The 12,369-nt window shown below is 32.9% G+C and overlaps 1 protein-coding gene across 1 annotated transcript; it reads right to left on the bottom strand.

The window, feature by feature from the left end:
- Positions 1 to 7,952: 7,952 nt before the first annotated feature.
- Positions 7,953 to 12,369, bottom strand: LOC114729784 (terpene synthase 10). Its single transcript, XM_028916823.1, has 6 exons — positions 12,102 to 12,369; positions 11,764 to 12,025; positions 11,304 to 11,682; positions 8,938 to 9,156; positions 8,382 to 8,520; positions 7,953 to 8,284 (listed from the first exon to the last, which is right to left on the bottom strand). Exons 1-6 carry the CDS (start codon positions 12,345 to 12,347, stop codon positions 8,003 to 8,005), a joined length of 1,527 nt encoding a protein of 508 aa, XP_028772656.1. The 5' UTR covers positions 12,348 to 12,369; the 3' UTR covers positions 7,953 to 8,002.

Raw genomic sequence — 12,369 nt, 5'->3', positions numbered from 1 at the left:
ATATTTAGAATCAAAATGAACCAATTGTTCAACTCTTATATTTAGGAACAGAGATAATATCTCTTTCCACCATCTTCACATTGACAATACTAAATCGGTATTAGTATATGCTAATGTTCTGTTGGCTTTCTATGAAGAACTTGGCATGGTAAAATTCTTTTAGCGCTTATTATTATTGGCGAAATGTTTGATTATCTCGCTGTACTAAGCGTTGCAGAGGTTGATGAACCATCATGAATATTATTAATATAGGATTGTGGATTCTCAAGGCCCTTTGCCACAATTTATTTGAAAAACAGGAGTGATATGTAGTTGCAAGTTTGGAAACAAGTACAGAAAAATGGAGAAGAGGAGTGCGTGAAACAGCGTCCGAACAATGGAGTGTTTTGGGGCTGGTTTAGTTAATCCCAATGTGGTTGACAACAAATATGGAATTAGGGAAGAAATAGAATTCCTAAACCTATAGCAATTGGGAAATACAATTCTTTTTTTCGAATTAAAAGGGCAGGCACTAATGACCTGAGATAGCAAGGTAAGATCGAACTCATGACCTCCCACTTATATGTCACTAGTACAAAGCCATAGGCAATAAATACAATTTCTAGTCCTTGGAACGAATTAAGGGCATGGCTAGTGCTTCCAATGAAAGTAACGGCTGAAGTATGGTGGAATTTGCTTAAATGGAATGGAAGTTGGACCTCATGTAAGGTGTGGCCTAAAACCTGTAGATCCCAATAATATAAAATGAAAAGTGCAAGTGGAACCCCTCATCCATGGGTTCAGCTGGTGAAAGGGTCAGACTCTCTCATCAAAGGAAGAGGGTTTGATCCTGGGGAGTGCCACTTTGTTGTGGCTCCAGTTGTAGTACTGGAGGAGGCATCTCTACAGTGTAGTGAAGTTGAGTGATTCCTACCTATTGGGCCAAAAAAAAAAAGACTTGCTTATCATGCTCCTGTGCCTGTATGGACAAGTCCCACTGGATCAAGCATTAGGTGCCCTACCCTTAGATTGTGGGTGAGCCCAACCTCTTTCCTAAAAATTTTGTACCAAAAAAAAAAGTGGAAGTGGATGAGAGCTAATTCCAACAATGCCCTTCATCAATTTCTTCTTTTATACGCCGCTTAGCTATTTGGTTTGAAAGCAATGGAGGGAAGCAGAGAGAAAATTTTAACCAATTCAATCTAAAAAATTAGAGAAATATGATTATTAGATTTTAATAAAGAGAATATTTAAAATAAAAGAGTAACAAAAATCAATTAAAAACTTATAATTCTATGTCCCTAATTTTTTTAAATCTAGTTTATTAAAATTTTTCTTGTCTCGTTTTCTTTTTATTTCTCTCATTAAATAGACCCTGAAGCTTGCCTTGCCCAATTAATACAAATCGTTTCAATCCTCTTTAGTGTCCTGCACATTTAACATATAGAAAATGTAAATATTATGTAATTAATTAAGGAGTTTGTTTGGGTAAAAAAATTAATTAAGGAGTTAGAAGTTAGAGCAGGAAATCAATCAATCATCATTATATTCTTGAAAACTTGTAATACCCAATTTGTTTGAAAATGGGTCAGGTATGAGATTATAGGATCCCAATATATTCAATTAATGAGATTTAAATAACATCTTTATTGAAATTTGAATATATTGAATTAAATAGGAAACATTATAAATAAGTGCAATTTCAAATAGAGATTCAAATAAAAAAATTAATAATTATCTTTAAAATCAAACTTAATTAAAATGTAGATATATTAAATTAAACGGGGATATCATAATTAAATAGTATATCAATAAGAGATTTAAATGGAGAAATAAATAATTTATTTCAAATTTTTACCTATTTCCCATAAATTTTATATCTCTAATTCAAATTCTATTAAAATGAATAATTAAATATGTTAATCCGTGCATCACACGGGAAAGAAATTTCTAGTTGTGATGAAATCTATCCAATTAATCAGCCTTTGGCCCAATTAATTCCTAATTAATTCACTTAAGCTCAACTAAAGTGCTAAAAGCTCAAGATAATATATATAATCATTGTAAAATTGGGATTTGTCAACCATGTGCTGCTATAACCAAGTTTAATACATTTGGTAATTGGTAGAACACAACTCCCTTTTGTGCTTTGAATCGTGTGGTGTCATAACTAATTAGCTTACTAGTTCTTTCTTTAAATAGATCCTTCCTTCATTCATTAACACAAGATCAATTCAGTAGTGCATCATATAAACGAATAAACAGACTTTCCTCAGACATCGAAATCATATATTATCTTGATTTACATAAACATCAATATGAAAATTTTTGGAATGCATTTTAAACTACACAAATTGGAAAAATTTTCAAAGTCGTGGTATATTATCTATGATCCTTGATATAGGAGCTAAATAACTAATTTGAGGATATTAAGAAAATTAGGTAAGCTAGTTATTTGTTATAAATGTATTTTAGTCTCCATAAACCATCATCTTCAATTGTGTGCATTGGATAATTAGAATTATTTCTTAGTGGGAACTTCTTACAATAAATAGGGATATTTTGAGAGGAAAATGAGAAATAAAGTAGATTGAGGTTTATATTTAGGACCAAATCCAATCTCTTAACTAGCTCTTATATTAACTACCAAAGGTAGTAATTAACAAGATATATCCTTTTACATTTAGTCCTTAATATAAACGTTAGTTTGTGACTGAATTGAGTCTTGAATATAAGAACTTAATTAATTTTTAATATCATATTTATTATTTTTTTTAAAACTAATTTACGCAACTTATAAATTGAAATATAATAATACTGTAGGGAGACCATGTTACATTTGTTACTGATTTATTTAATTTGATTAATCTACCCAAATTAGTTAAGTAACTCATATATTAAAAAGAGAACCTGTAGTATTTCAAAAACAATATTCATATCAAGCACATGTTACCAAACAACACATTTGAAAATGTTTGACAAACTCTTGCACATGCAAACACATAAGCAAATTAATCAAACAGATCGGTTGTATCAAATTAAATTCATGCAATAGGCTTCAAAATTAAGCAGCGATATTACATGATTCTTAGTTTCATCATCTTGAGCAGTAAAGCCATCTCCCTGTTGGTAAAAGCACAGAGACATCCTTCAAGGTTGACAGCAACTTCAATGAAACTCCTTGAATAAGAGGAATTGCTAACTTCTTTATTCATCTTCTTCCAAGTTTCACAGATTATGGAATTTATTTCTCTTTCATTCATATAGCACTCAACTGATTTGGATATGTGACCATTCACCTGTTTTTGCTTCAAAATTAGAGATTTGTAGAAAATCAATAGGCATATTTCATGCAATACTAAGTGGTTATTAATTAAACATGAAAATACCTTAGCTGATCCACAATCATTGACAAGGCGCAAAATGGTTGATAAATAACAAATAAAATTAGAATATTCTTCTAACCAAATCGAGTCCTCCTTATTTGTTGAATTAAGAAGTAAAAGATAAGCATGACCACTAACTGAAATCCACGCATTTTCTAGGTACCCAAGGAAGCTGGGTTCATAATCATTATAGTGCCATGTTGCCTCAACCAGATATGATTTACAGAGATCAGCCCACTAAAAAAAACATTGGACACAAAGATGAATATATAAAATTAGAAAACATCACGATTAGTTAATTTATATTATATATGATAAGAAAAGATGAAACCGACGAAATAAACCAAAACATACCACTTTCTTAATGTGTGGAATGATGTTGGTTCCAACGGGAAAGGGTGAAACCTGATCGTGTTGATGGTGGACGAAAGACCCATTGTAATTTAATTTCTCTTGTTTCCACCGCCAATTTCTACTTCTTTTTGCCGGGTTTTAGGTACTACCTCTGTTCTTATTCCAAATATAAGATCACAATCTAATTTGTCTCTAATACTTATCCATTTTGCTCCAAAGTAATCATTATAGTGATTGCACATGTTAAGAAGTTTTTATGAAATGGTAATTTCAATACATATAATTGATAGAAGTATTTTAGAAAAAAACATTTATTTATTACAAATAACTAATTTTAATTGATTTCTTTAATTTTCATGAATTAGTTATCTAACTCTTAAAAACAGCAAATCCAACTGGCATCTATCACCTGCTCATCTTTCATCATTTCCATCTTGTTCTCCCCCCTATTTTCTCCTATATTCTCCATCAATTTCACATCTCTTTCCCTCTCCATGGCTGATCTGCTCGATAAGTTTGGTGATGAAGCTTTTTGGGATTGATTTGTGGCTGATTTCATCATTCTTTAGGCATTGGGTATAGAAGTTCCAAATCATACGCAACACAAGTTCAATTATTAGTTTCATGGATATGGTTGTGGCTTGCGATATTTGTTGCCCGCCAATTAATTGCGTCCTTAGAAATTTTGTCCACACACTTCTTGCTATAATTGCATTAGGGCTTAGGGTCCATATCACTTCTTTCCTTTCATCGAAGATCGTGGACGGTTCGTATACGTAAAAGAGAATGCTGGATTTGGAATTGTATGCTTAATACTTATCATCAATCAATTTTTTTAATAAGAAATTATAACATGAATGAGAGAAATATAATTAAAAATATCAAAAACATACAAAGAAAATGATTGATCCCACCACACCATCAGAAGGGATGAGGGACATATTTTATAGTAAAGTTGATCAAGATGGAATGTGTCATTGAGCTATTAATACTTAACAAAATTGTGCAAAGTAACATAAGTTAACTATTAAGCTTTGCCCGTAGATAGTTTGCAACTTTTGTAATATATGTATTTTGATTTTTCTAAATTACCCCATTTTAATCATGTGCTTTGAAACTACGTCTTGGGAGCCTGCTTAATATTTGTAACAAAAGGGATCATTTGGGCAAAAATTATAAATCTAAGAGTCAAAATGAATTGAAATCTTATAGGGAAAATGACAATAAAATACATTCTAAATTTCAAAATGACAAATAAGGCATCCGAATAAACAAAATGACAAAGAAGGCACGGGATACCAATCTGGAATTTTGATTTTCGGTCTCAACATGTTGCAAAACCTATTGACAAAGTAGTAACTCTCACTATGAAAGTTGTAAATCCCACCATGTATTTTGTAAAATTCAACGTGGAATTGTATCGTTTTTTACAGAAAAGTTGCCCAACCCCTCAAAACAGGTTGCAAAACCCATTGACCCAGTAGTAAATATCACTATAAAAGTTATAAATAACACTATGTGTTTGTAAAATTCGGTAAAACTTGTCCAACCCTTCAAAACAAGTTGCAAAACCCATTGACAAAGTAGTAACTCTCACTATGAAAGCTGTAAATCCCACTGTGTTTTGTAAAATTCAAAATCAAAATTTCAAATTGGTAACCAATGCCTTTTTTGTCATTTTATTTATTCGGATACCTTATTTGTCATTTTGAAATTCAGAAGGTATTTTATTGTCATTTTTCCAATCTTATATTTAAGACTAAAATAAACTAATTTTCTATTTAGAATTGGAGTTAGAGTCTCTTATAGAAGTCAGCTTTTCTCCAAGGCTATTTATTTTCTACCATCTTCACATTAAAAACACTGAATTGGTATTAGTGCATGCTAATGTTCTCCGCTGGTTTTCGGTGAAGTACTTGGCATAGTAAAGTTCTTTTAACGCTTACTACTGTTGTCGAAATCTGTGATGATCTTGCAGTACTCGGCCCGCGTGCCAAAGGTTGATGAACCTCCATGAATATAGGATTGTGGATTCTCAAGTTCCTTCAACACAATTTCTTCTAAAAATCGGAATGACGTAGTTGCAAGTTTGGTTACAAGTGCAGAAAAATGGAGAAGAGGAATATCTGAGACAGCGCGTTTGAACAAATGGAAGAGGAAAATTGATGGATACAATAATGAAAGAAAAAGGAAAAGAAAAACCATTTTGTAGGTACTTTCCTTCAATTTCCAATTTGGTATCTGTTTTTTCCCCCTCTTAATTAAATACTTTATTTTTTTTCTATTAGTATCGTAAGCCCTTGCACAGAGGCTAATGGTATTAACACAGTAAGATTACAAGGAATAACAGTGTTAAGAAAACAAAATTAAGGTATTTAATTAAGACAAAAAAAGACACAGATACCAAATTAAAAATTGAGAAAAAAACATATAGATACCTGCAAAAACGATTCTCTCAAAAGAGAAAGATGAAAATGGTGGTAAGCGTGACGATGATGTGTGCAAATGAAAGATTCAAAGTGACCTAGTGGACGGGAATGAATTCTAATGGAAATTGGAATGTTCTGGGGCTGGTTTAGTTAATCCCAACGTGAATCTAGTGGTGGAAAAGAAACATGGAATTAGGGAAGAAATAGAATTCCTAGACCTATAACAAGTGGGAAATACAATTCACAGTCCAAGCAATGAATTAAAGGCATTTTTCTAGTGCTTCGAATGAATTAAAAATGGCGGATGACCTGTGGTGGAATTTGGGTAAATGGAATGGGAATTGGGTCTCAGGTGAGGTGTGCACATGGGACTAAGGAATGGCCCAAAATCTAACTAATTCGTGGCCCAAATATGTGACCCCTAAACAGCCCAACATGATAAATGGAAAAGAAATTAATAGCCCATTTGTTTCCTAATAAAATAAAAGAAAATCAAGTGCAACTGGATGGGAGCCGATTTCACCAATGCCCCTTTAAGAAGTTAGGGCACTTAAGGAAATTAATTGTGATTAAATCTGTCCAATTAATCATTATTTCACACAATTAAATTTTTTCCCAATTAATCAATTCACTTAATCTTTGTTAAAATGTTAAAAGTTCAAGATAATTTATATAATCATTATAAAACTACTAGGATTTATCAACCATATGCTACCAACCACCTTTGAGGATCCTTCAGATATATATAATTCATTATCATATGCTTCATTATTTTGGATTGCACTATCCTTTGATACGTTTGGTAGAAAACAACTCATTTTTGTGGTTTGATTGTGCGGTGTCATAATTAATTAGTTACTAGTTAGGCTCTAGTTCTTGCTTTAAATAGATCCTTCCTTAATTCATTAACACAAGGATCAATTCAATAGACGAGTTCACAAACTTTCCTCAAATGGATATATTGGAAATCGTATATTATCTTAATCACATCAACATCAATATGAAAACTTTTTAGAGTGCATTTTAAGTTGCATCAATTGGAAAACTTTCCTTAAGTCATGATATAACAAGTTCCTTCCATATTAAATAACCTCCATTACCAAAAAAAAAAAACCTCCAAACTTCATACTACCTCCAATTCTTAATATAAAATCGAGTTGATAAGTTTAAAAAATTAAGAAATCTTAATAAATTACTTAATTATAGTATATATTACATAATTTCTCTGAAACATATCATTAGATTATATATCAATTAATAATTCAGACAAATTATTTTGGAAAAAATGATAATTATAAATATTTTAAAATAATTTATTTAACTTTCTTAATTTCTTTAAATTAGTCAACTGTGTCTTATATTAAGAACAAGAGATATTATTAATTACTTCAAAAACATTATTCATATCAAGCATACGGATTGATTACCGACCAACACATTTGAAAATGTTTGACAAACTCTTGCACAGACACTGTCTATAAGCAAATTAAATAGACTCGTTGCATATAAATTCATCCAATAGGCTGGAAAAGAAGTGATATTATCTGATACTTAGTTTCATCATCTTGAACAGTATGGCCATCTCCATGTTGGTACATGCAGAGTGCCATTCTTGCAAGGTTCACAGCAACTTGAATGAAACTCCTTGAATTATAAGAAGAAGAATTGCTAACTTCTTTATTCAACTTCTTCCAAGTTCCACAAATCAAGGAATTTATGTGCCCGCGAGCATCAGCTTCAGAAACTCCAGTTTCATTCATATAGCACTCAACTGATTTCGGTACGTCGCCAGTCACTTTATATATATATATATAATGTAGAAAATCAATACCGTCTTCATGCAGTACTCAGTAGTTAATCAAATATGAAAGGATTATATGATGATACCTTAGCTGTTCCTAAATCATTTGCAAGGCGTAAAATTATTGATGAACAGAGAATAACACTAGAATATTCTTCTAATGGAATCGAGTCCTCCTCGTTCGTTGAATCAGGAAGGCAAAAATAAGCATGGAAAAGTATGACTGGTGCACCAATTGAATTCCTTGCATTTTCTAGGTACTCATGGAAACTGGGTTTATAACCACTATGGTACCATGTTGCCTCAACTATATATGATTTACAGAGATCAGCCCACTGAAAAAATTAGACAAAATAATTTATATATGTAATTAGAATATACCATGATTAATTGATTTATATTATATAGAAAAGATGAAAAATCAAAGCATACCACTTTCTTAAGTTGTGGAAGGATGTTGCGTCCATTTTCTTTGAGAAAGTCAAAAGCCACTTCATTGACAAAGTTGCTAAGTGCGTGAAAACATACTTGCATGTAGTCTGGAAGTTCACCCATGGCATTTATATCCCATCTATGACGTAAAAGAGGTATAACATGGTAACAAATGTTATGCAACTTTTTTTTACAACAAATATTGTGCCAATTATAGGACAATACTACTTTTGGTCCTTAATATAAAAAATAGTTTAATGTAATATTCGACTTAGTCCTAAATATAATACCTTAATCTATTTTGTTTATTTATTTATTCTTTTTTTTTTCAAAATAGTCTTTGTAATAGCTATACATGTTAAAAGTTTTATCAAAGGTAGTTCTAACTAATACATATTACTAGCAATAATATTTTAAAAAAGATAACATTTATTTATTACAAATAATTAACTTAACTAATTTTCATAATCTATTCAAATTAGTTATCTAGTTCTTATATTAAGGACATGAGGTAATATTATATGTATACACACATCTCAAAAGATAACTTACATACCTGTTAACCACTTCTGTGAAAAGTTTTAGTTCTTCTAAAGTGCCATGAACATCGTAAATATCATCGATTGTAGTTATCAATGCATTAACCTTTGACATCACTCTTCTAAAATTTCCAAGTTGCTGCTCAAAAGCCAAACCCAGGGTCCAAATGAAGTTCTCAACCATTCTATCCCTTGCAAAACTCAGCTTTTCTCCAAGTTGAGTTCTTTTCCACCATCTTCAAATAGAGAAAATACATTAGGTGAAAAAGATTGGCTTATTACTAGTATGCTTATTTCCTCTCTTTTCTTAATAATTTTTTTACTGCCTTGAATAGTAAAATAGACGAAGTGTTGTATATTTATGACAGAAATTTCATGGCGACTGAAAATTGTAGTTCAAAGTAAGCAACCAATAAAGGTAAATCATTGTAAGAGTTATAAAATCTACAAATACTCCTTTCAGCTTAGCTCATTGTAATATAATGGCATGAAATACTCCGCTGTATATGAGAGGTCATAGGTTCGGTTTCGCATGAAAATGTCAAACTAGACCTGAAGCGTTGCTTAAACATCAAACCTAGAACAAGTCTCTTAAATCTCTAAAGATCTGAAAAATTAAATTAAAAATGTTAATCAAGATGAAGTTGGAAGAGATAAAAAAAATGTTGCCAATAGGAAGTGATGACAGACTTCTGAGGGTCGAGTGCGAGGGTAGACATAGGAGCAAATACGGGAACTATCCACTTCTCCTCCTTTACCCAAACCTATGTCGTTTTGGGTGTAAAAATGAACGTTGATGATTCTTTTCCCAATAACATCCACTATTCTAAAATAATTTTTAATGTACCTGACACTTAAAAATATTTTTCAGTAGTATCCAATATTTTACAAGCCACACTTTAAACTATTTTTTCAGTAGCACCTAGTGTCCTGAAAATGGAGGCCGATCACTCTGTTTTTTTTTTTTTTTTCAAAACCAATATTTATAACTCAAGTATTTTTTTAGTAGCATCCAATATCCTAAAATAATTTTTAGTGCATTTATCACTTTGAAATATCTTTCCAATAACACTCAAGATCTAGCACGTTGAACATACAATATTTTTTTAGTAGCACACAACATTCTAAATTAATTTTAAGATATTGGCTGTTATTATAAGAAAAATAATATAGTACTGGATGCACTAAATATTAGTTTAGGATACTAGGTGCTACTATAAAAATAGTTTAGAGCGCAGCTTGTTAGATACTGAGTCCTACTGAAAAATATTTTTGGTGTCAGGTGCACTAAAACTTATTTTGAGATGCTAAACGCTACTGAAAAAAATGCTTCAGGGTGAAGGATGTTGATCTTTTTGGGGTTGGGGGGGGGGGGATATAGCCGGCCTTCAATTTTAACACCTAAAACGGCATAGTTTTGGGCGGTTTTCGGTAGAGGAAGAGACGTGGATGGCAAGGCAGCAAATCGTTGGTCAGGATCTGAGTAGGAAGGTGAGAGAGACAGGTGGTCTTAGTGACTTCCACTGCCGATGTACAAAAGAAGAAGTCATGCCCATCCCTGTCCTCTCTCGGTTCATCATATTCGGCTTCAGATTCACGTTAATGTTCACTGCATTGAATCCAGATGCTGTCAAAGCCAGTATTGTAGTTGTCGTCAAAGCTGGTTGATGGTGACACTTCAATTCTCAAAACTCACAAAGTCATGGTTCTCCAAAAGCTTGAAATCTGGGCTCTCTACATACTCACTGTTAAAGCTATGAAGAAGGCATAGTAGTGGGTGGAAGCTTGGCCACAGTGGGTGAGAAGACCATTGGCGGTAGGGGCAGAAGCTTGTTGGTGGTGGTGTGAAGCTTAAATAGCCGAAAGAAGGAAGGGACACAAATGAATTATGGGCGTTGGAATTACAAATCTTGGGCTTTTTGACAGAAGCCAATTCCATCAATTTTGATGGAATTCATTTTCATATGGAAGCTAGTTCCATGCTCCCCTAACTGTACAAAAGAAGTTTATTAATGCAAGGAATTTGATTTCATTTTCATTTCCATGGGCTTATTTCTAGCCTACCAAATGGGCCCCTGTAATTGGAACCAACCCTAACTGAAACAATTGCATCAATTTTGGGCTTTTTAATGGAAGCCAACTTCATTGACTTTGATGGAATTCATTTCCATATGGAAGCCAAGTGCTCCCCCTTACCATGGCAAGTATGCTTGAAGAATGGAATTTAATTTCATTTCCATTCCCATGGGTCCAATTCTAGCATGCCAAATGGGCCTGTATAATTGGAACCAAACAGACCTCTCAACTAGCTCTTACATTCAAAATTAGAGAGAATAGTTAATTTTACTAACAGGTTAATTATGGTATGGATCATTATTTTCACCTTGATGCATGTTTCATATCCTCTTGGTGGGCAGCCTGTATGATGTTGAAGTCCAATTTAGCAAGCTCCAGCAGAGTAGGGCTCATGTTCAGTCTTCTTTCATAAACATCGATGAACCATCGAGTTTCTAATCTTGATACCCTCCAATGTAGTGGAAGCTCTAAGGCATGACTAACCAAGAGTGATACTTCATCATCTTCACTGCTTTTGTTCACAAATCCTTTGAGATGAGTTGAGCTGAACTCTCTTGCTTTATCCAATACTATTTCTCCCTCCACCGAATGAAAAGAAGCTTCATACAAAGATAGGATACCCTTGCTATCACCCGAAAGGGAAGAATGAAAATTACCTTTCCCATCCAGGAATCCATCAAATGACTCTGAAAATAACCACGCAATTACATTCTCAGCAGTGATGTGATTTTTGTGAACTTTATAATCTGTGAATATAAATCATATACCTAATGACACATCATAGTAGCCTTGTTGTCTTAAGAGTCTGAATTGAAGAGCCATGGCATATAAATTGTCATTTATCTTTGATGTGCCATTATTGTAAATCTTTTGCATTATGTTCCTTATCTCTGCGTTGAAATGAGAAGCCACCCCCAGTCTTTGCATGTCATCAATGAGCTCTAGTTGTTCCACAGGATTTGTCAAAGTCAAGAGCATCACTCTCACTTCTTCCTTCAGCCGATCATTCCTTTCTAGATATGATTCTTCCTATAACAGTTTAAAATTAGGCCATCATAAAGTTTTAACAAACCATACGAGTAAATGAACGTGAAACACGCCATACCGTAAAATCACTTCTTATTGATTGGATATAATCATAATCCCAAATTGAAGGTTGAAAGTGATTTGCAGATCTACGAGAAGCATTGTTTTGATCAGAAACAATAGTGGTCGAAGCCTTGCATTGGATTTTACGGGGAACAGTAGAGATCATGATTGTTGACAGTGCTGGGGATATTGGTTTATATTGGAGAATATTGGCTTTCCAGTGAATTCTATTTGAAAGGAAGGGAAATTTGGGGAGAGGCATTGGGGTGGAGAGGAAAAGCGTC

The sequence above is a fragment of the Neltuma alba genome, unplaced genomic scaffold, assembly GCF_004799145.2.
Source record: "Neltuma alba isolate B1F8T4 unplaced genomic scaffold, ASM479914v2 tig00012678_pilon, whole genome shotgun sequence".
Classification (NCBI taxonomy): domain Eukaryota; kingdom Viridiplantae; phylum Streptophyta; class Magnoliopsida; order Fabales; family Fabaceae; genus Neltuma; species Neltuma alba.
Note: the sequence above shows the minus strand (reverse complement) of the source record. Positions and strands in the feature narration are given on the sequence as shown.

Coding starts and splice junctions, on each gene's coding strand:
- LOC114729784 (XM_028916823.1), bottom strand. CDS start 12,347: ATGCCTCTCCCCAAATTTCCCTTCCTTTCAAATAGAATTCACTGGAAA. Junction 9,157..11,303: donor GATATGAAACATGCATCAAG/GTGAAAATAATG, acceptor CTCTATTTGAAG/ATGGTGGAAAAGAACTCAAC. Junction 8,521..8,937: donor TTCACAGAAGTGGTTAACAG/GTATGTAAGTTA, acceptor TTTACGTCATAG/ATGGGATATAAATGCCATGG.